Source organism: Macrobrachium rosenbergii, chromosome 32 (genome assembly GCF_040412425.1).
Source record: "Macrobrachium rosenbergii isolate ZJJX-2024 chromosome 32, ASM4041242v1, whole genome shotgun sequence".
NCBI classification, from domain to species: domain Eukaryota; kingdom Metazoa; phylum Arthropoda; class Malacostraca; order Decapoda; family Palaemonidae; genus Macrobrachium; species Macrobrachium rosenbergii.
In genome coordinates, this window is record NC_089772.1 from 14,696,365 (window position 1) to 14,720,803 (window position 24,439).

Below are 24,439 nucleotides of genomic sequence, written 5' to 3' on the forward strand. Positions count from 1 at the left end.
TCCTATGAATACGTAATGTCGAAGTAGGCGACGAAGAAGAAACATATGTCCTGTGGGGTCTTTACCCCGCTTTAGATTGGGGACCTGGGAGCTTTGCATATCTTTTGAGGTATACGATTATTGCGGCTGTATATTCTGATTCTTGACAGTGGACTTGCGAGGCTTTTTCCTTTATCTCTCTCTCTCTCTCTCTCTCTCTCTCTCTCTCTCTCTCTTTCTGACAGATGGCCTAATATTTTCCTTGTGAGGTCTCTCTCTCTCTCTCTCTCTCTCTCTCTCTCTCTCTCTCTCTCTCTCTCTCTCTCTGCTTTCTAGATGGCTTACTAATATTTTCCTTGTAAATATAAATGGGGACCGAGAACTGTAAGATGAATGAAGAACGCCAATAAACAGTGAATAATATTTTACATCAACAGGTCTTTCTCTATATTTTTGTATACTCTCAATTATTTGATGCACTGTAGACTTTGCAATATGTACAGATCCCACGCCCCCTCTACCCTTGAAATTCATGCCAGCTATAAACTATAAATAATGTCTGTTTGTAGACTTTTACACTTCATTGCTTATATGAGTATATGGATGAATGATAGATTTGATTTTAATCGCTGTTAATTTTATTTTATACTTATACACTTTACTATAATTCAGTGGATAAACAATGTTCACAGAAAACGGGAAAGTCTTATCGTAATGAAAAAGACAATTCATAAACAAGATTTGAAATGAAAATGGTCTTATATTTTGAATTTTTGGCATGTCTTGAGATAATAATTACAAAACATATGATAACAGTGATAATGCCTTTGACAATTTTGCAATTAACATAAAAAATTAGTAAAATAATAGGCACAATATGGCAACCCTGCTTGCGTCTCCCCTTGGAAGCTTCTGGCGTCCCTCTAGGGGCCCCGCCCCCCCAGTTTAAGAATCAATTTTGTGGATCTTGCCCCACATCCTCCGTCGAAACATCCTCACCAAATATTCCTTTTACTGTACCTCCGTTCATATTACCTTTCTTCCACCTTGCTATCCACCCTCTCCTAACAATTATTTCATAGGGCAACTTCTTTGAGATTTACCTCCAGTTACACCTTTCAAGCCTACTGTTCTCAATTTCCTTTCCAGCGCTGAATGACCTCGTAGATCCCAGGGCTTGGCCTGCGGCCTAAACTGTATATCCCATTCCAGACATTTCTATTTTTTTTTTTTTTGCTTAAAAAACAGCGAATTATCAAGAAACTAATTTATTGTAGAATATCAACGGAATTGGCCGAATGGAGACACGAATACTTCATAAGTCTGCCCTGATGTGATACGGAGTCTCGTGTTTAACGAACCTGGAATATTACGTTATACGCCCCGCCTCGTCAATCAAGCTGTCAGTCTGTTATTCGGTAACATATTTGCTCCTGTTATTAGTACCATTTGCAATGGACATGAAGCTCTGAAATATATATATATATATATATATATATATATATATATATATATATATATATATATATATATATATATATATATATATATATATATATATATATATATATATATATATTTAACAGAGCATTATACGCTGCACAGAAAACTCGATTACTCCGAAGAAACCTCGGCGCATCAGTTTTCTTCCTGTTCTTGACTTTTACTCAGGGATTAGAATGGGACTTGGAGGAATCTCCTGTTGGTTCCGAGGAGAATTCGTCGGGAATTCAATTCGTCCTAAAAGTTGGCCGGAACGCACGGCCGTCCTTTTTCTTAAAACGCGTTCCGAATCCTTTTTGGTTTTCCAATCGTCCAAATGAAAGGTCGTAGTTTTCTAATACCAAAATATCGACGAATAGATTGGACATCACCTGATGTATGTTCAAATGTCTTGGTATTTGGTAAGGATAATTTGCATGCAAGAAATAGTCATTACGGAATAATATTAAAAACTTATTATCTTCTCTATAATAATGCCGTCAGAGCAGCTCTTGCGGTGCACTGTAGGCATTGCTTAAGGTTCTTTGCAGCGTGCCTTCCTTAGGCCCCTAGCTGCAACCCCTGTCGTTCCTTTTACTGTACCTCCTTTCATATTCTCTTTCTTCCATCATACTTTCCTCAACCCTCTCCTAACAGTTCATTCATAGTGCAACTGCGAGGTTTTCCTCCTGTTACACCTCTCAAACCTACCTACTCTCAGTTTCCTTTGCAACGTTGAATGACCTCATAGGTCCCAGTGCTTGGCCTGTGGCCTAAACTCTATATTCCATTCCGTTCAGTGCAAAATAGTAAGATGTGTGAACGTGTTCTGTTAATTAAGAGAATTAAGAGCAAAAGCTCTACTTCATTTTATTTCTAGTGATACACTGACCACGTGTCATAGGCATTGGAGCCTGTCCCCCACTGGCTGTCGGCCTAAGAAACAGGAGATCAGCGCCTGCCTTATGAGCCTACAGAGGCCTAGGAGGACTTTAACCTTAATGCCCCAACAAAACACTGCCCCATCAGATCACCAAGATGAGGTTGGAACAGTTTCTCCTGCAGTTCATCAGCTGCTCCTGACAGATGTTCAAAATCTTATACCAAAAAAAGCCTTGACTTTTCTTTGTGGTTGCTGGTATAACCCCGCAATTCTGTTCATGTGTATTTGAGACTAATACTATGCCTTTCAAAGATGAAATGTCCGTGGATTTAATATCTGGGGTTGTTTGCTCTTTAAATAGGGAAACGTGCCTAGAAACGGTAAGAAGAGGAATGAATAAAAAGAAAACTCCATTGCTTCACAATAGTGAAGATGATTTTGTCGCAGTAGTGATGAATTTTATTTCGTCTGTGGTTACAGTACTGTATACTTAAGTTTTGTTTATAAAAGAGTATCAACATTGTGTATATATATATATATATATATATATATATATATATATATATATATATATATATATATATATATATATATATATATACATACACATACACACACACATTCAGCGAAATAATATAATCACGGCATCTAGAACCAAACTAATTCGTCTCGTCTCCACTTAAGACCAAGCACGTACAAATATTATTTTTTGGCCATCGCCTTACAATCCCACAATTTCTCATTTATATACGACATTTGTCTTCACTATTCACTAGCCTGCTTCTTCAATCATGTCGTTATTATTGTAACCGCATTGCCATATCTTTCGTTCGTCTGCGTTCTGTATAGGCAGCGTCTCTCTCATGTAAAGGACTGAGTTTATTCCTTAGTTCGTGTGACTCGAGAATTTGCTACCATTTGTTTCGTTATGTACATTTGTGAATTGCGGAACAAAGTCGTGTAGCTTTTCTATTGTTTTTTCTTTTAGTTTTCTTTAAAAGAAAACTATTGAGATGGCTGTTTGTCTGTCCGTCCGCACTTTCTCTGTCCGAACTTTTTCTGCCCGCCCTCAGATCTTATGAACTACTGAGGCTAGAGGGCTGCAAATTGGTATGTTGATCATCTACCCTCCAGTCATCAAACATACCATAATTGCAGCCCTCTAACCTCAGTAGTTTTTAAGACCTGAGAGCAGACAGAAAAAGTGCGGACGGAATAAAGTGCGGACGGACAGACAAAGCCGGCACAATAGTTTTCTTTTCAGGAAACTAAAATTAGGTTCCACGGGACAGATCATCTTCGAAGCTTTACGTATCCACAGTTGTCTCTCCAGCAAAGGTCTTTAGGACCATCGAGGAAGCAGGTGCCGAGGGAACTTTTGAAATACTGGTACCCGAGAGGATGCTGTCTCGTGAACCCCGCGCTTTCATGCAGTTTGATTGAAGCATAGTTGTCATCGGCTACACAGGCCGCTGCGAAACCTGTTTCTTGAATGGAAACCTTAGCCAGGGCCAAGGTAACAGCAAGCCCCAGTTTTTGACCGCGGTATTTGGGCAACGTGTAAGTGTTTGTCAGCACATTGAAAGGGGAAATGTGGCTCCATGCAACCGGTGAGTCAACCATGTTGCTTCCCTGCGCCGAATGTTCGTCATCTTGAATTCGCTGATGGTCGTTGCTTGCTTGGCTGTCCGCGACACCTTTGCAATGGCCACTGGTCTGGAAGACGCCCGCGCTGGGGAAAGCTCTTAAAAATCCTTTGTAGGCTTCTGTTGTCTCGCTGAAGTTGTTCTTCCAGTGGTCGTACATGATCCCGCCGTGTTCATCTCTGAGCCTTCTGAGTTCGAATCCTTCTGGGAGCCTGCAAAGAGGAAGAGCATCACTCGACAGGTCTGGCGAGCAAGGCCTATACTGCCCTAAAATGGACGACTGCAGTATCTGCAAAAATACAGAACTGAGAAAAATGGTAGTTGCAGCAGTTTTCCCTTGCCTTTACTGCCGATTTTGCACATACTGCAAATGGGACCCCTAAACAAGGCATTGAAGAACCATTCTGAAACTGCAGTAACTTGTGTATTAGAGTTTCACGAACCCAATAGGTGGCATATCCCAATTTCGAAAATTTTGCAGATGCTGCAGTTTTCCATTTTAGGGCAGTATAGGGTACTCTAATAAAATTATACAAAGCTTGCCAGTGTTTAACATCGAAAGATTAAAGGTGAATGTGAGAACGAATGGTATAATTAAGCCCCTGTGATTGTGTGTTGAAATATACGTATTTTTCTGGACTGAGAACTGATTAGGCGTCACGTGCACTATCACGACCTGCTTGAAAGTATGAATAAACCTCTCCCACCCTAGTGTGATTTTAGCTTATATCAACTAGCACAGCTTTTGAATTCATTTGCTGACGCAGCCTATCAAATCACGCACAATTTAAGGAGTGAACCTTAGATACAATTGGACTCTTTATGGCTGGGGCCTCTACTTCTTCATCTTTGAAGCACAAAATGAGCTCTTATTGCATATTTCCGGTTCACCAAAATTTCACAAGTACACCGACATAAAATTCCTGAATTAAAAGAAACTATGAATATGACAGAAAAAAAATCATTTCCGTACGAAAGCAGTTCCTTACATCGTCTTGAGACAAAGTGTACTACCAATAACCGCTAGTAATTACTTCATGTAAATAGTTCCTATGGTCTTTATTGTACTAAATTTTTTTTTATAAATTCCTTGGGTTCACTGAAACCTTCAGGATGGAGATTTCACTGAAGGAAGTCTGTGTGATAATTGTTAATGCGTGTTTATAGTTTAATAGGTTTTTCTAACAATACAAAACGAATGAAAAAGCCAAATCTAGTTCGGTAGTGTTCAAATAACAATTAATGGAATCCTTGTAAAATGATTATTTTTCTCATGGAAGGGCAATACAATTATTTTTCTCTTGGAAGGGCAATACAATTACAAGTTTTCACTGATACAATTACTCCAGGTCTGAGGTAGCAAAATATTCTGTAAAATCTTTCCGAGGTACTGACTATCCCAACGGAAGCTTCTTTGGCATACACACCTTGGTTCAAGTTCTGGCTGAGAAGCCAGCGAGTAGAGATGACAAATGAGTATTCTGTGAGGTGTCAGGTACCCGTCTCCAAGAACGCCCCTTAGAGCAAGCGTTTGTAGCTGGCATGAAATGGTAAAAGGCTTTGTGAGTAAATATCTGAGAAAAGAGAGAGAGAGAGAGACACTTATATTGTCCTAACAATTTAGATTTCTTTTAATTTTAATTCTTGTCACATGGAGGGGAGCGCAGAACTAGCGACTGGGCAAAATAGCAGCTTACCTTTTCCAGTAAAACCATTGGAACCGCGTAGAAGAAAACGGGCTGCGTCCAGTTGATTGCAGAAATACTTTTCAGCTGGTTGGCAATCAGGTGTTCGTCATCTTGGGAGACGTCCCAGAACACGGACAGACTCTGGACATCCTTCAGAACAGAGATATTACAGCGCTAATTAGAATGATAATCCAAAAACATAATTGAATAGAGTTCTCCTCGTATCCGATCGACTTTGTTCTAGTCCAACACAGAATACGAATGCGTTCCATTATTATTTCTGAATATTTGTTTCCAACTTTATTAGGTAAAGTGTCCAACTTCAACAAATGACAACGCCAATTATTCACGCCCCGTTCCGTTGTGAATGCATTTCAATCTGAACACGATGGTATGATGTCAATGCGTATCGCAAAATTCATTCATTATCGGGACATTGCTTTCGTCACAATCCTGTGGCCAGAGGCCACCCCTATCGCGGCCTCACCAGTCGAGTTCGGTTGGGAAAGATAAAATAACTGTGATATCCCGTCTTATTCATCTGAACGTCATGTTACGCCACGAAAACGAGGGCCACCGTAGGTCGCCATATTGTGAGGGTGGCGAAATATAAAGCATTTTAGGTATGCATGCGGCTAAGATAGGGAAATTGATAGGGAAATATATTTAGTACTGTATAAATATTATTATACAGTTTACTCGTATTGTATATATATATGTGTGTGTGTGTGTGTGTGTGTGTGTGTGTGTGTGATTGTGTGTGTGTGTATTATGCATAGATGTAACAATACAGAACTGACCTCTGAAAATGCCGGGATGAGGACCACCAGGGTTGAGCGAAAAGAGAAGAAAATCAGTTTCTTTACATCTTTGTGGCCGCCCGTGTATGCTTTTCGGGCCAACAGGTACCCGTAGATCTGAAAGAGACTCATTGGCGACAGAAACTAACAGAAAGCATTTCCAGGGCATTCGAAATATAAAGACTGAGGTCATAAAGTTTACCGGACAATTACAGCAGATATAATACTTAGACATGCAAATAGTTATGGTCAGTATAGAAGCAACATCTCCAGGTATTGCCTTTTATATAAAAAATGATGAATATACATTTCAATCATTTCCTGGTCTCTCTCTCTCACCTATCTAGAGGGGTGGTACCGTTATACAAGTGAAAATATATGTGAAAACTCTCTCTCTCTCTCTCTCTCTCTCTCTCTCTCTCTCTCTCTCTCTCTCTCTCTCTCTCTCTCTCTCTCTCCACACACACACACACACACACACACACACACACACATATATATACATACAAAAATATAGTATTTGTGTGTGCTTGTAATTCGTTTCTTCGTGGTAAGGTAATTGTCCTTAGATCCTTCTGATACCCAGGACCCGAGATCGGGTCTCGGCAAGGCATAAGAATAGCCTCATTTCTTTCTGAATCCACATCTAGGCTTAACAGTGACAAGCGTTTTCAAAACGTGAAGATATTAAGAAGTGAAGGAGCCATTGCGATTAATACAAAAAAAATTACAGACGTGTCTGGTACAAAGTGACCAGTAAATTCTGTATAAATAAATATATATATATATATATATATATATATATATATATATATATATATATATATATATATATATATATATATATATATATATACACATGTGTATATATATGTATATATATAAATCTAAAAAAAAAAATAGACAGCTTTCAAATGCATTGAACCGTTTCATTTACAAAGTTAAAAACTTGATTCAAACAGAAAAAAGTTAAGTATACTAAGAACCAATTGGTTACCTAGCCACGGGGACCTACAGCTTATTGTGGAATCCGAACCACATTATACCGAGAAATGAATTTCTATCACCATAGATAAATTCCTCTTATTCTTAATTGGCAGGTCGGAGATCCGAACTCGCGGCCAGCAGAGTGCTAGCTGAGAACGGAACCCACTCGTCCAACGAGGAACCGATTCAAACAGAATTAGTTAATCCTATTCAAAGATGGCTGACACAATGTCTGGCTGACTGACTTCATAAACAAAAGACTGAGTCTGGCAAACCCCGTTAGAAAAATTTAGCGCATAATTTAACCCGTTTTAGAGGTCCATTTCTGGGCAACTTGTATCTTCATTGCTTGATTCTTAAATGTTATGAACGTTGATGCAAATTGTCTATATGTACTGCATAGTACTTTCCAGTGTAAAGCAGTTCTTCTTTGGAGGGGTGGTAGAGCTTTCGACTGGAACGCTGTTGGCCCAGCGTTCGACTCTCCGAACCGCCAATGAAGAATTAGGGGAATTTATTTCTGGTGATAGAAATTCATTTCTCGTCATAATGTGGTTCGGATTCCACAATAAGCTGCAGGTCCCGTTGCTAGGTAACCAGTTGGTTCTTAGCCACGTAAAAATAAGTCTAATCCTTCGGGCCAGCCCTAGGAGAGCTGTTAACCAGCTCAGTGGTCTGGTTAAACTAAGATATACTTAACTTTTTTCCAGTGTAAAACTTGAGGTCAATTTCAACAGGAGTGATTACACAAATCATAACTGGATATTGCACAACTGCAGGTCTTAAGGTTTTGTCAAAGCGTCCCAAGTGAATTCGACCTCGAAGAGGGATAGAGTAAGATCAAGACAAACCGCAGAATCACACAGTTTCTCACCATGAAGGATTCTGGCAAATGCGTCTTCAGTGCTTTCTGGACTTTGTCGAAGTCTTTCGAAGTTTTCGCTTCTTCGAGGCCGATCTCAATGTTCTCCATTTTTCCTTCACTCACTGCGGCTGGAAGAGGGGAAAGCTTTCAGTAGATGCGTTGGGCCTTTCGTGTTACCTTTGAAATATACTGTACAAACAAAGAACATATCAGAAGAATTAGATAAACTATATACAGTATGTATAAATAGATATATATATATATACATACATACATACATACGTACATATATATATATATATATATATATATATATATATATATATATATATATATATATATATATATATATATATATATATATATATATATATATATATATATATATGAGTAGACACACTGATGATAATCATATGAAGACCTCTGAAAACTTTTTTTACAAATGTTCATTGAGATGGTCTGTTAATAGTGAAAATGTGTCGCAAACAAACCTGATCGGAATCGACCCGTTGATCGTAATATCTCTCTCTCTCTCTCTCTCTCTCTCTCTCTCTCCAAAGGCGCGTGCCATTGACAAATCCTTCACACACACACACACACAAAAGAATAATTTGAACAATCGAGATTTTTAGGTTCAAAAACCTCAAAAAAAGAAATGCCGTTGGAAGGAAAATTGTTCCCTTCACTTATGGGACTAATCATCACGAATCCGGGCGATCCAGTGAATGTGCAGCGTGTCCAGGAAATCCAACAATGCTACATTTACCAGTCGAGAGGACTGGGGTTCAAATTCCACCGCTCACTGGTGGCTTGGGTGGTGCCGTTGCATAAACCAGGTGGTCCGCCAACAAAATGGTCTGAAAACTCGTGAATAAGTAGGAGAATAGGTACCAGCCCTCGGGCTGGGGTGTTAAACAGTGGACCTAGCGACACACTGGCCACGTGTCTCAGGCATCGGGACCTGTCCCCAAGTGGCTGTCGGCCAGAGCAACAGGAGATCAGCGCCTGACCTATGAGCCTCACAGAGGCCCTGGAGGACTTTAACTGACACAGCTTATGCAGTTTACACTCGCTACTCAGTTTGGCTAAAAAAGGAAAACAAATCCTAGCAACAGTGGGATACTAGTAGTAGGCTTCATCGCTCGATTGTCTTTATATCAGCACTTCTGCTCGTTAACAGATAAGAAATCTTACATCGCGAGCTTCTTCTCTTTCAGGCTTAGCTTACAAAGAGAAAGATGTTAATGTCATCTGTGTGTGACTGAGCATCCCAGACGATCAGATGACTCGCGAGCAACAGGTCGACGATTAATTTTACCGGTTCATTTGAGGAGGAAACATTACTTCCTTGTCCTTCGAAATGAGCTCCCCAGAAATTCTCAGGCAGTTGCCGTTCCTGTCTTCCAAAGCAACGAGGCAAGTTAGACTTTAATGAAATAAATGAAGGTATGCGGTTTTGAATGTTAAGTACCAGCAAGGCGCCATTGTGTGCCAAACTTATATTTATGATCACGCAGTATGGCAGGGTAATTAAATCGAGGCCACCGAAAACAGAGCTATCTTTCGGTGGTCTCGGTATAACGCTTTATGAGCCGCGGCCCATGAAACTTTAACCACGGCCCTGTGGTGGCCTATCCTACACCAGATACTAACCCCTAGAGCAGGTGGTTCTCAATCTCTTTTAATTGGTGACACCCTAATGTAATCATTACCATGGCACCCCTTCTTCGTCATCCTACCATATCGCATGAATTAACCTCTTATTTAACGAATAAAATTATTATCCGTACTCAAACCAAAATCAGCACGCTGTTAAATGCAGAAATATACTGTTACAAACAAAGAGCATATCAGAAGAATTAGATAAACATAATTAGAGTAGACGCTCTGATGATAATTATATGAAGACGTCTGCAAACTTTTTTTTTTTTTTTACAAATGTTCATTGAGATGATCTAGCCAAGACCAAATTCATGACAACCTTGCGGCACCCCTATAGGCACTGTCTATGGACCCACCCAGATTGAGAATCACTGCCCTAGAGAGTTAGTCACGATTTTTTAGATTGTAGAGCAGTTGTTCCTAGTAAAGTCACGTTTCGTGGGAAAGAATATAACTGGTATTATTTATGAGTCTTTGTAAGCCAGTCATTATATCATTAAATATGAGACTGTATGCCATGACGAGCTGTTTGAAAAGACGCTAATTGCATAAACAAATTTTTGAAATTTGGACAGCCATTGACAAGTGAGTAAAAAACGATGAGCTTTCAATGATTGTGTTTAATCTTACTGGTTCTGTCCAGGCTACATTTAGACCAGTGCTCAGATATTGCTTATCATTCAGACTTTATCCTATGTAGAGTTTCATTGCAACCATATAAAGATAATTGTATTATAATGCCAAAGTAACGTCTACATCAGTAAAATGGAAAGGTAATCTTTAATGTTGCTTGCCTATGGAGCATGACGATTGGAGCAGTGAAGCAAGGTATTCATTCCATCTAAGTATCGTTCCAACGCCCAGCAATTAAAAAAACGTACGTACGACTTAGCTAGACTCTTATGCCGTATGCGTTTCATGGGCCGCGGCTCATACAGCAGTATACCGAGACCACCTAAGGATAGATCTATTGTCGGTGGCTTTGATTATGCTCTGTACAGAAAACTTCGCCGCATTTTTTACTTGTTAATTCATATAATAACAATAATCGTCTTCATTACTCTTAATGACGTTTCTGTCGTTACTGGGTTTACTAAAGCCTTACTTATATAACATTCAGTGATTTTTAAACGAAGAAATTCTGAAGTCGCCAACATCTCAGGCATAGCTGCCAATTTCACTCCCCAGAAATGGAAGTTCTTCCCTGACACTACCGACCGCGTCGTCGATATTATTCTGGAGTGAACGTATTTCCGTCTAAAGCTTCAAGATCATACTATACACATATTGGCCTGTAGCAGCTGCATGAGTTAACCTCTCTTAAAAAAAAAGGAACAACGAACAAGAACGAGGTCGATGGGTACATAAAATTGATACCCTGAGTGTGGCTTAATTCCAAACGCATGCCCTGATCATCGGCCAAGGTGCATCGTCTTCGCTTGATTTCTTGTTCACTAATACTATTTTATCATTATCAGTATATTCGTATATTTCTCAGCATCTCTGCACGTCTCGTCATCCCAGTTTTAATTATATTTTCGGATTAGAAAGTAAAAAGAATGAAATAGAGCAATAAAAAAAAAAAAACATTCAGTCAGTCTTTTGCTAAAATGAAAGACATTGAAAAGTTACTGAAGAATGTAGATAAAGCCGTATTGTAGCTTACTCAGATTTTCATTAAAGAGTCAGGACTATTAAGACTATAAAAAAAAAAAAGTAACAGTGCGCCGAAGTTTCTTCGGAGCAATCGAGTTTTCTGTACAGCGTATAATCAAGGCCACCGAAAATAGATCAATCTTTCGGTGGTCTCGGTATAATGCTGTATGAACCGCGGCCCATGAAACTTGAACAACGGCCCGGTGGTGGCCTGGCCTATATCGTTGCCAGAAGCACGATTATGGCTACCGTGAACCTTAAATGAAATAAAAACTACCGAGGCTAGAGGGCTGCAATTCGGTATGTTTGATGACTGGAAGGTGGATGATCAACATACAAATTTGCAGTCCTCTAGCCTTAGTAGTTCTTAAGATCTGAGAGCGGACAGAAAAGGTGCGGACGGAAACGTAATATATTTAAAAAAAAGCCTGAGAATGGTAATGACTACAGAAATCTCCTACGGGTCTCGCATGCTGTTAGTAACAGAATCTGGATGGCAATTTCCCGCTTTCCAATTCCCCCGTTTCCCCCTTAAATTAGGCAGTTGTCCGGAGAACAGACACTGCATTAGAGTTGATGTGTCCCAGGACAAAATTACCACGAAACTCACGTAAAAATGTTCCTCGTCGGAGGGGGGAAAACTCTACGTTTTCGGCAAAAGTTTCACCCTTTTATGACTGTTGATGGGTTGCATTTCGATTCCATTTGGATTGCTCGCTCTTTTCGTAGGCTCCTTTCCTTCGGTTTGTAAAAAACATACACAGCTTACTGTTTGTAAAGTGTGAGTTTGAACTATACAGAAAGGTCAATAGATTAGGAACAGAGAGAGGTCAGCCTTCTCAACGTTATTATACGGAATATTGTAAAAAAAAATTGATACAATTTTCTGGGATTTGATTAAATCCAAACTGACTTTTTAGTTTTCTGTACAAGAAAACTATTGTACCGGCTTTGTCTGTCCTGTCAGTCTGCACTTTTTTCTGTCCGCCCTCAGATCTTCAAAAATGCTGAGGCTAGAGGGCTGCAAATTGGTATGTCGATCATCCACTCTCCAATCATCACACGTACCAAATTGCAGCCCTCTAGCCTCAGTAGTTTTTATTTTATTTAAGGTTAAAGTTAGCCATAATCGTGCTTCTGGCAACGATGTAGGATAGGCTACCACCAGCCCGTGGTTAACGTTTCATGGGCCGCGGTTCATACAGCATTATACCGAGACCACCGAAAGATAGATCTGTTTTCGGTGGCCTTGATTATACGCTGTAACGGCTGTACAGAAAACTCGATTGCGCCGAAGAAACTTCGGCCCATTTTTTACTTGTTAAGATTTTAAAGGATAGAGCCCTTATGACAGCATTGGCACTCTATGGCACCCTGATCAGTCGCACAGCATCACAAGATGCCCACGATAATAATTCTTCTCATCACGTAGCTTAAACATTCAATTAAACATTCAGAAAATGAAGTACATTTTAGCAAGTGCTTGTTTATCCTTCAGTACATTATATCAGGCTTAAAAATAGCATTTCATCAAAGAAGGGCATAATTGCTTTAAGCTTAAACTATTTATTCGGTTACGGGCATTTTCGTAACGTACCACAGGTGGTGTTATCATTCACTAACCACTTCCTGCATAATTTGATCTATATCAGAGTGTTGATTTAATTCTCAGTACGCTTATATCTGACCATTTTTCAAAGTGTATACTCAGAAATGGACCTGAAGTATAAAATACCTCAAAATGTATCGGTGTCGTAATAATTACACGTTCGATCACTTCGCCTTCCAGTACAGTTCATCTCAGCTTCACTGTGAAATTTGTGTTAGCAATTTCCTCTTGGCGTAAATTTACACCCGACTCGGTGCACTCAGATTTGTGTAAGCTCGCCACTGGGGTGACACACAAGCAAAGCCTTTCACAAACGAAAGAGTAATCAGCTTAGTGGCGGGACGTGCGGGAGGAATCTGTAAGTATCGGTTAACATTTCTGGGATTGAACTCGATTTCTCCCTTGGGACCCAAAAGCATTTCGAGACGTTGTATAGATTTAATGATTCTTTAGGCAAGGTTAAGATTAACGCTTGTTCACCCACATCGTCAGTTGGAGTCACTTGAGGACGAATCTCTCTCTCTCTCTCTCTCTCTCTCTCTCTCTCTCTCTCTCTCTCTCTCTTTAAGTGAGCGATAACCTCAAATCCGACGAGGAAAGACGATATGGTGCAGTTTGCGACTGTAAATGTTATCAGTGAATCGTATATAATAAATTTTTAGTTAACTGTTGTGGGTCATTGCTAAGGTGGAGAGAGAGAGAGAGAGAGAGAGAGAGAGAGAGAGAGAGAGAGAGAAAAGAAACCAGGGCTGAATGTTTAATAGGTAATCAAAAACTACCCCAAGAACTGCAACATTGATTTAACCATTTTGAGATTGTGACTACTTGAAAAATCACCTTACTTCCATTCCTACTTTCAAATTTTTGGGGGAAAATACCCATGTTACCAAAAATATTGAATTTCGCATTTATTATATATGTGTTATAACCCACCCCTCACAACACCTAGGACAGGGTATTTCTAAGTCTGTTATCCATAATTCTCAACGTCAATTCTGTTACCAGGTCCATTTCCCATATAAGTGGCTATATGCCATGACTGGTTATGGTTTCTACCCTCTTCGAAACGTCTGCAAGGAACGGAACAATCTCCGTTAAAAAAAACAGAATTCACTCAAAATAACGCACCAAAAATACATGACACAAATGTTAAAGAATGACAAAGAAATTACCACTGCGAAAAGTGAGCATTGACTGTGTTAAACATTTCGAAAGGTTAGTCATTTTCAAAGTTCAATACTCATTCTTTCAGCAAAAAGGAAACCCAATTCCTGAGCGTTCCAGTGCGTCTAACTGCTCTGACTTTTCGCAAAGGAATGAATAACTCTTCACAAGAGCCGTTCTCACTTAGCGATTTTCACATTGCGCAAACTAATAAACATTTCTGTTTTACACACCTAGAAATCCGACTAAAACCAGGTAAAATGACCTTGAAGGTTCCACGACCCGGTGGTGGCCTGTTCTATAGCGTTGCCAGGCGCACGATCATGACTAACTCTAACCTTAAATCAAATCAAAACTACTGAGGAGGCTAGAGGGCTGCAATTTGGTATGTTTGATGATTGGAGGATGGATGATCAACATCCACCATTTCTGACTGAAATACCAACTCATACTTATCTTATTTAGTTTTCCTCTTTTCTTCTTTCCCTTCTGCTAATCATTCTTCTTCTTCTTCCTCTGGGAGATTTTTTTTTTTGGGGGTTCTCTTATCTGCTTTCACTGCGTTGTCCGAGATGATTGGATTGCTTTAAATGAAGTCGCAGGAGAAAGTGGAAAAACGTCAGTCCAGAGTTTTCCTACCCTAAGTAGTTTTTTATGTGGCAAAGGGTAAAGGTTAAAAAAAAAAATTAAATTTACTATGAAAAACTAATGATTCAGCGCAATGGTTTTTCGTCTCACCTACGACGTTCTTCTTTAACAGTTCCATTCAGGAAGAAAAATGTCTGGAATCAAATGTGACTTTGATGAATTATGAAGATCGACAGAAGTGTTTACGAAGGAAAAGGAAAAAATAATGCGAAGGTCCATGACTCATGAAAAGAGAATAATATTTGAACAGAGTTTTTTTTTTACATTTTCCCACACGCAAGCACATACTCTCTCTCTCTCTCTCTCTCTCTCTCTCTCTCTCTCTCTCTCTCTCTCTCTCTCTCTCAGAAAACAAAAATGAAGCTCGTTCATTGAATTTCTTCTCTCTCTCTCTCTCTCTCTCTCTCTCTCTCTCTCTCTCTCTCTCTCTGACGACAAACACGAAGCTCGTTCATTGAATTCTCTCTCTCTCTCTCTCTCTCTCTCTCTCTCTCTCTCTCTCTCTCTCTCTCTCTCAGAAAACAAAACGAAGCTCGTTCATTGAATTTGTTCTCTCTCTCTCTCTCTCTCTCTCTCTCTCTCTCTCTCTCTCTCTCTCTCTCTCTCTACGACACACATAATCTCTTTCGCTAAAAATAACCAGATCAACAAACAGTATTCTGAAAGTAATGAAAAAAAAATCTCATCCCCAATAGCATGTTAACAGCAACTTCACTTTCGCGCAGACTCTAAAACCATTAAAAATTATCAAAGCAAAACGCAACACATAGACTTGGCCCAAGTTTTAAACAAAAAAAAAGAATGAGCGGTGAGCGGAAAGTGATTGTTAGTTGACTTTTACGGTTTTAATTGAAACGATTTTTATTTTTTTTATTTATATTTTGGGTGTAGTCGCTGTGATACTTCGAGGACTGCGACCAGAATGGTTATTAAGGCATTGGCTGCGGCTGGGGATTTCATGCGTTTTAAGGGTTAATGGGTGATTCTTCATGTTGAGACCTGGAAACGTAGTCATCATGAGTTCATAAGTGTATGCTTTGATTTGATAAATGAATATATATATATATATATATATATATATATATATATATATATATATATATATATATATATATATATATATATATATATATATATACAGTGTATATCAATGGCACATATTATATACAGAGAAGCCAGCGCTTAGCTTAACCATTTTTAGTTTTCTGTGAAAAGGAAACTATTGTGCCGTCTTTGTCTGTCCGTCCGCACTTTTTCGGCCCGCATTTTTTCTCCCCGCCCTCAGATCTTAAAAACTACCAAGGCTAGAGGGCTGCAAATTGGTACGTTGATCATCCACCCTCCAATCATCAAGCATACCAAATTGCAGCCCTCTAGCCTCAGTAGCTTTTACTTTATTTAAGGTTAAAGTTAGCCATAATCGTGCATCCGGGAACGATTTAGGATAGGCCACCACCGTGCCGTGGTTAAATTTGCATGGGCTGCGGCTCACGCAGCATTACACCGAGACCACCGGAAGATAGATCTGTTTTCGGTGGCCTTGATTATACACTGTAGCGGCAGTACAGAAAACTCGATTGTGCCCAAGAAACTTCGGCGCATTTTTTACTTGTATATTTCAGCATCCGCACTTCACTTTATGAGTAGAATCTTTTCAACTTAAATGCGGAACTCATTCAGCTTACAAAGAAAGTACTGACTCGTCCAGCAGGAATTCGCTTTCTTGCCAAATAATCGCATTTTCCGTCAGCTCGAGCAATCAGGAGTGATTCAGGTAACATTGAGAATCTCGAGTCGAAATGGCTGAGTTCAGCGGGCAATCAACGAGGCATGGCGTCGCTGGACGTTTTTAGTTTTCTGCGAAAGAAAGCTATTGTGCCGGCTTTGTCTGTCAGTCCGCCCTCACATCTTAAAAACTGCAGAGGCTAGAGGGCTGCAAATTGGTATGTTGATCATCCACCCTCCAGACATCATACATACCAAATTGCAGCCCTCTAGCCTCAGTGGTTTTCAATTTATTTAAGGTTAAAGTTGGCCATAATCGTGCATCTGGGAACAGTATAGGCCAGGCCACTACCGAGTCGTGGTTAAAGATTCATAGGCCGCGGCTCATACAGCATTATACCGAGACCACCTAAAGATAGATATATTTTCGGTGGCGTTGATTGTACGCTGTACAGAAACCTTAATTGCGCCGAAGAAAGTTCGGCCATTTTTTTACGTGGATGTATTCTACCAGTATTTGAGTTCAGAAATTTCATCGCATATAATGTGTGTTAGTGACAGTGACCGAGCGTCTTAATCTAATGGATAAAAAGTACTTCAATGTTCAAAGCATAATAGTCTTGATTGTGATATGATTTCACGGTGAATTAATTTATAGAAACGGTCATTTAAATGAAGATTGTATAAATGCAAAAATGAAAAATATAATAAAAAAAAAAACAATATAATGGTGACATTTGAAATGCATTAGGATGGTGACACGGGGAAGACCACTATCCAAATGAACCCTGAAAATAAATTTCATTGACATCTAAACAATAGTTCTGTATTTGGTCAGTTGGCAGCGCTACAGCGCGAATGAAAAGCAAGTGGCGCACGGTAGTCAAACAGATTATAGTCGATTAACATGTCGAACCGGTAATTGAGTGGCACCTGTTGAATTGCGGTTAGTCGGGGGTGCTTCCCCTGTGGGTTTGTTCTCTCTCTCTCTCTCTCTCTCTCTCTCTCTCTCTCTCTCTCTGTCTCTCTGGATCGTGTAAGGCAATGGCAGTATTCTCAACTGGGAGTTTGATTCCAGCAGGGAAGAATTGTATCAGCTTCTTTAAGACGCATTGGACCTAGGCAATGGGCCATGTACCTGGCGGCCAGTCAACTGTTAGATGTCGTGGTCATATACATTAAAAGGATAAACATAGATACTTTGAAACAGAAATGAAAAAAGTAATAAATCATATAACTTATTCATAGAAATAGATAAAAATATTTTCCACTAATCTCCCAGTGTAATCAAATTTCATGAACGGTTTCAGGTATCTTAAATTTTCAGTAATAGCACATCTGAGATCATAGATTATTTTATGGTATTAGTCCAACAAGGCAATCTCATAATACTCCACACACGTGTAGAATTTTCGTTTTTAGTTTTCTGTAAAAGAAAACTATTGTGCCGGCTTTGTCTGTCCGCCAGTCCGCGCTTTTTCTGTCCTCCCTCAAATCTTAAAAATTACTGAGGTTAGAGGGCCACATTCTCTTCAGATTACCGTGAAACTTTCTGATTTTATTTGATAATTTTTAAAAGGAAATTTATTATTTTTGACGTGAGAACAGTAAGTTTCCTTGATAATATTTCCTGCACATACAATCTTACCAATACTCATACTTTTTTTTTTTTTTTGGGGGCCTTTGAAGCTCGTGAGAAAGTAAAACGTGCCCGTAACATTGGGGACCCCCGTAATTTCCCTGTAACCTAATAATTCTGATGGTAACTACGACAATAAACAAATGATTTATAATCATAACTACGAGTAAACCAAGACATGACGGGCTGGAGAATCGATTGTCTATATTTACGTGTGGTTAGTATGCTCCAGATTATTATTTATATATTTCTTGCCGCTCTCCATAAGACAAACTCTGAGTAATACCTGAGACGTCCGTAAACAAGGAGCGATGATGGTTCCTGGAAGCTTATATTAAAAATACGCGACACATATTATCGCAGATTGCACATTGCAACGCTTCATCAGAACGTTGATTTTATATATATATATTTTTTATGGTGGGGTTAAATATACTGGCATTACTTTTGCAAGGTAATGATATCGTGCAATCTGATGTGTTGCAACGACGTCGCCAGAGTGTCGGAAAAATGAAGCAAAACTTATCTTCTTCTCTTTCATTTCCTGGTGGCGAGTTTGAGCTCAATATCCCATGCTGTAGGAGCCGCGGCCCATGAAACTCTCAGCCGGCCGTGGTGGCCTGTTTTCTTGCATTGCCAGAAGCACGACTATGGTTAACTTTAACCTTAAATAAAATAAAAACTTTCTGAGGCTAGAAGGCTGCAATTTGGCATGTTTTGATGATTGGAGGATGGATGATCAGCATACCAATTTGCTTGCAGCCCTCTAGCCTCAGTAGTTTTTAGGATCTGAGGGCAGAAAGAAAAAGTGCGGACGGACAGACAAAGCCGACACAATAGTTTTCTTTTGCAGAAACTAAAAACTGTTGTTAGGCGTTGTCATCAGATTTTTCCCACAATGTTTCTGAATTGAAACTATTAACTTCTGTAAGAATAAAGAAACAGTATATTAAGAGAGAGAGAGAGAGAGAGAGAGAGAGAGAGAGAGTTTTTGGTAGGAACTTTCAAACTTTTGGAAAGTCGCCGACAAAACTCGTAACTCTGCATCAAACATTAATTAATGTTTTCAAGTAAAAATATCATTTCCTTCGTTATGACGACTTCAAACTGACTTTATGTTTTTGCACCTAACGTTTCCTTTCTGATGAAATATATATATATATATATATATATATATATATATATATATATATATATATATATATATATATATATATATATATATGTGTGTATGTGTGTGTGTTTGTGCACGCTTATGTACAAGAGAAGAGGATGTGAATATTATATTTGGTCTTAGATAACTTCAGCAGATGAAAATAACAATGAACTTACTTTCACTCGGTGAATGTTAATACATGTGTAATTGTGGAAATTATGGTCTGTGGGTGCTATCAATATTAAAATCATCCTTTCTTACTTAAAAGTCACTACAGCTCTGCTTTAATGCGTGGCAGAATTGTTATACAGGTTTTACAAGCATTTGTTAAGAATGAGATTAAAATGCATAACTCTCATAGAATTCCCCAATTACTTCTGAAATTCGGTCTTCAACGCTTATCAAAACAAGATATGAGTTTATGAGAAAACACATTTAGTTTCCTTTAAAAGAAAACTATTGTGCCGGTTTTGTCTATCCGTCCGCACTTTTTTTGTCCGCACTTTTTTGTCCGCACTTTTAGCTTTTTTTTTTTTACCGGGTTTGGATTCAATGAGGCTATGTGGTTAGCTACCAGTTGGCTCTTATTTAGAACACAAAACCAAACATCCCTTCTCTCTCTCTCTCTCTCTCTCTCTCTCTCTCTCTCTCTCTCTCTCTCTCTCTCTCTCTCTCTCTCTCATGAAACAAGACAGGGAAACGCTATTGAAGATTCAAGATGCGGTGTTGAAACTGCTTCCGTCCCCCTCAAATGGCAGCAATAAACGAAGGCATCTGATGGACCTCATATGACTTGCAAATTTAAGTGAACACCGTCAGAGCAATTAGCAGGAAACATTGACTTGTGACTTTAGTTATTCTCGGGGAAGAGAAAGCTTCAATGTGACACAGTCTGAGTGAATAAGCTCATAACTGACATAGTTAGGGAAACCATGGGCAGAATGATACTTAACTTGTTTAACAAAAATACATCAAGGGGAATTTTTTGCTTAAACACCCAAACATAAAAATCGATCAACGTGACGTTTGATGAGCAAATATGCATGTCAAGTAAGAATGATAGGAAAACTGAATGGAGGTCATTTTTGTCGTGTTATTGATATAGAGATACAGATTCATACATTACGAATCAGCCAAAATCTGAGAAATTTATAGAATCCATAAGAATGGTATAACTTGTGCAAAGTGAATGGCCCTTTGTTGAACTGATTGGTTTGAGCTGTCGTCAGCTTTTTAAGGGGAATATTTCAGTCAATATTCTTTTCCTTGAACTTTGAACAAAAACGGTAAAAAACTTATTTAACATCTATTTCCTAGTGAATTATTTTTTGCATACTTTTTCTTAAACGAAGTGTGAAATTCCAGGATGCGCCGGTCTGGACAGGAAGAAAAGAGAAGACACTATTGGAAATAGAAGGAAAGTGAGCTTCCACAAACCGGTAGTGGTGGGAAAGAAACCTTCAACGAACCAATCAACCCGGAGTAGATTATGCAAACGAGGTATGTGTTGGATGTGGTTGACCTAAATCGTAAGGAAAGTCGTTTATCAAACGCGAGTGTCCCTCTCCATTTAAAAATACAAGCCTTGCGTGTATAACCACGACCTGAATTGTCACTGTATTTACGCAATTTGGTTAATTAGAATACCTCAAGTGTGATGATATTTCCCAGTGAATTATTTTGAGATTATGAACATTTTCTTTGCATACTGCAAACCGCACATTGAAGAGATTCCCCGCCAGTCGTAGGATATTTCTGCCCTAAATTGGAAAACTGCAGTATCTGCGAAATTTTCGAAATTGAGATATGCCACCTATTGGGTTCGTGAAACACTAATACGCAAGTTACTGCAGTTTCAGAATGATTCTTCCATGCTTTATTTGGGGGGTCCCATTTGCAGTATCTGCAAAATCAGTAGTAAGGCCAGGGAAAACTGCAGTATCTACCATTTTTCTCAGTTTTGCATTTTTGTAGATACGGCAGTCTTCCATTTTAGGGCAGATTTGTTGATCTACAGAACGTTTTAAATTCTCAGGTAATATTCTGGGATGCCATTAATTCAGTCTACATAATTATCTCTTTATGGATGACGTGATATTTCTTCGATAGATTATCCTGTTAGCTCTTGGGCTTATAATATATGATCATTTTGAAGTGTAACCACTGAGATCGATTGGAATTTCTGGGATTAGAGAATATATATATATATATATATATATATATATATATATATATATATATATATATATATATATATATATATATATATATATATATATACACATATATATATATATATATATATATATATATATATATATATATATATATATATATATATATATATTTAATTTTATTTTTTTGCGTTCGTGAGCTCACGTGTACCGTGTGTGTGTGTGTGTGTGTGTGTGTGTGTGTGGATACGTGTGCTGGTGAACGTATATGTTTGCAAAACCATAACAAAATTTTCTGGTGCTAATTCATATTCCAATATGACGTCAGAGCCAAATATCAATAATTTCCCAAATGAATCCGGCAATAAAAGTAAGATTTAAAACACCTTCGGCAAAAGAAATGTTCCCCTTTCCGGATAAATTAAAAATTGCCTTTGCTTTTTCATGGAGTGTTAAATTTTCGAACATTTTCCACTCGTTCCTTAGGAAAACTGCCGACGAAAAAGACAGAATTCTTAATTTTCCTCGCGCGTTTTATCGCTTAATCTATATTGATAAATAGAATTGCTGATAATGAACGAAAAAATAGATGAGAGACGATTAATGAAACGTGTCTGCAAATAAACAGAAAACAAAAAGCTAATAATCCCAGATAATCTTAGTAATGACAAAGAACACGCTCACATCCTTTTTAGTTTTCTGTAAAAGAAAACTATTGTGCCGGCTTTGTCTGTCCGCCCGCACTTTCCTCTGTCCACAGTTTTCCCGCCCGCCTACAGTGCGCCACGTGAGGTGCACTGACGGCACTACCGCCCTACGGGGTCTTATATATGTTGACATGCATAAAATTCCTGTGTTGATTTAACTCTCTCTCTCATTCTGCCTCTCAGTAAATAGTAATAAGAAAGTTCAACTAAAAGAGACTCCAGGGGGAGGGGGAGGGGAGGGGAGGGAGGGAGACACACACACACACACACACACACACACACACACACACACACACACACACACACACACACACACACACGGAAAGGCAGCCAAGGAAATTAATATAATAGAATTCCTATGCTGAACCAAACAGGATATACAATCTAGATTTACCAATAGCAATGATGATGTGTAGAACTGTTATGTACCCAATTAGCACACTTAGAGAGAGAGAGAGAGAGAGAGAGAGAGAGAGAGAGAGAGAGAGAGAGAGAGAGAGAGAAGATTAAAAAATTTAGCCATGTGAACAGGGCAGTCATTCTGACGTTCTGGAAGCTATGAGTGACGAATAAAAAGCTTGTCAGTTAGCCTGCTTGTGCCAAGCAACCTGGACATTTGAAAAACAAAAAAATGCTGTATGCTAACTTACTGTACGTGTAAAAGAATTTCTGTGTTAATCTAACAGACTTCAATATATATTTTTATGCATATTCATTTACGCTGGATATTAGGAAACCCCTGTATAAGATTTAATAATTTGAAAAATAATATTTCGGTATTTACACTTTATATATATATATATACGAGTATATATATATATATATATATATATATATATATATATATATATATATATATATATATATATATATAGATAGATAAAGGAAGATATAGGAGAAAAATGTCATTGGCGCCATTAGACGGAAACCATTTTTATAAGGAATTGAAATTAAAACTTAAATATCACTGAAAGTTATAGAATCCAGTAATTGGTGAGAGCGTCCTCAGTTATGCACAGACAGAGAGAGAGAGAGAGAGAGATGACTCCCCCCCTTTTTTTTTGTAGGGAATCCTGATTTAGATTCCTTTGAAGAGTAAAACTTTATAAAATGCGCCGAAGAAACTTCGGCGCAGTCGAGTTTTCTGTACAGCCGCTGCAGCGTATAATCAAGGCCACCGAAAACAGATCTATCTTCCGGTGGTCTCGGTATAATGCTGTATGAGCCGCGCCCCACGAAACCTTAACAGCGGCCCGGTGGTGGCCTGTCCTATATCGTTGCCAGAAGCACGATTATGGCTAACTTTAACCTTAAATAAAATAAAAACTACTGAGGCTAGAGGGCTGCAATTTGGTACGTTTGATGATCGGAGGGTCGCTGATCAACATACCAATTTGCAGCCCTCTAGCCTCAGCAGTTTTTAAGATCTGAGAGTGGACAGAAAAAGTGCGGACGGACTGACAAAGCCGGCACAATAGTTTTCTTTTACAAAAAACTAAAAATTTTTTAATAACGCAACACATCACACCTTACAACGTATGTCTCTAAAACACACACGAATTCACAAATGCATAGCTAGGATTCTCTCTCTCTCTCTCTCTCTCTCTCTCTCTCTCTCTCTCTCTCTCTCTCTCTCTCGCGTATGCCTTGGCATTAGGACTGAATGGAGAGAACAGCAATGAATGGCAACTATCAGAGCCTGCTCCCAGTAATTAGATTTAAACAAAAGAGCCCCAGTTGTCGGGATTCATATCCATTACGTAGATTCATGGGCCACTTTCATAAGAGGACCGATTTTTCGAAACGATGGAAGATTCCCAAATGAAATGTCACAGACATTTTAGCAAGTGAGCACTGCAGAATGGCAACTGGAATCGTGATGATGTTAGGGTTTTTTGAATTCCAGTGTTAACTGAAGGAAAGTTGGTAGGGGGCGGGGAATATGGCTAATAAATGGAGAGAAATCTCT

General features: G+C 38.8%; 1 protein-coding gene across 1 annotated transcript; it reads right to left on the reverse strand.

Annotated features, from left to right (window-relative positions):
- Positions 1-3,425: 3,425 nt before the first annotated feature.
- Positions 3,426-6,632, reverse strand: LOC136855576 (uncharacterized). Its single transcript, XM_067132672.1, has 4 exons — positions 6,479-6,632; positions 5,688-5,828; positions 5,418-5,527; positions 3,426-4,202 (listed from the first exon to the last, which is right to left on the reverse strand). Exons 1-4 carry the CDS (start codon positions 6,608-6,610, stop codon positions 3,638-3,640), a joined length of 948 nt encoding a protein of 315 aa, XP_066988773.1. The 5' UTR covers positions 6,611-6,632; the 3' UTR covers positions 3,426-3,637.
- Between the last annotated feature and the right edge of the window lie 17,807 nt (positions 6,633-24,439).

What these genes read in the sequence shown, in the direction of transcription:
- LOC136855576 (XM_067132672.1), bottom strand. Translation starts at nt 6,610, where the DNA reads ATGAGTCTCTTTCAGATCTACGGGTACCTGTTGGCCCGAAAAGCATAC. An exon ending in CAATGGTTTTACTGGAAAAG is followed by an intron (nt 5,528 to 5,687) that starts GTAAGCTGCTAT and finishes ATTTCATGCCAG; the next exon opens with CTACAAACGCTTGCTCTAAG. An exon ending in CAGCCAGAACTTGAACCAAG is followed by an intron (nt 4,203 to 5,417) that starts GTGTGTATGCCA and finishes TCCTCTTTGCAG; the next exon opens with GCTCCCAGAAGGATTCGAAC.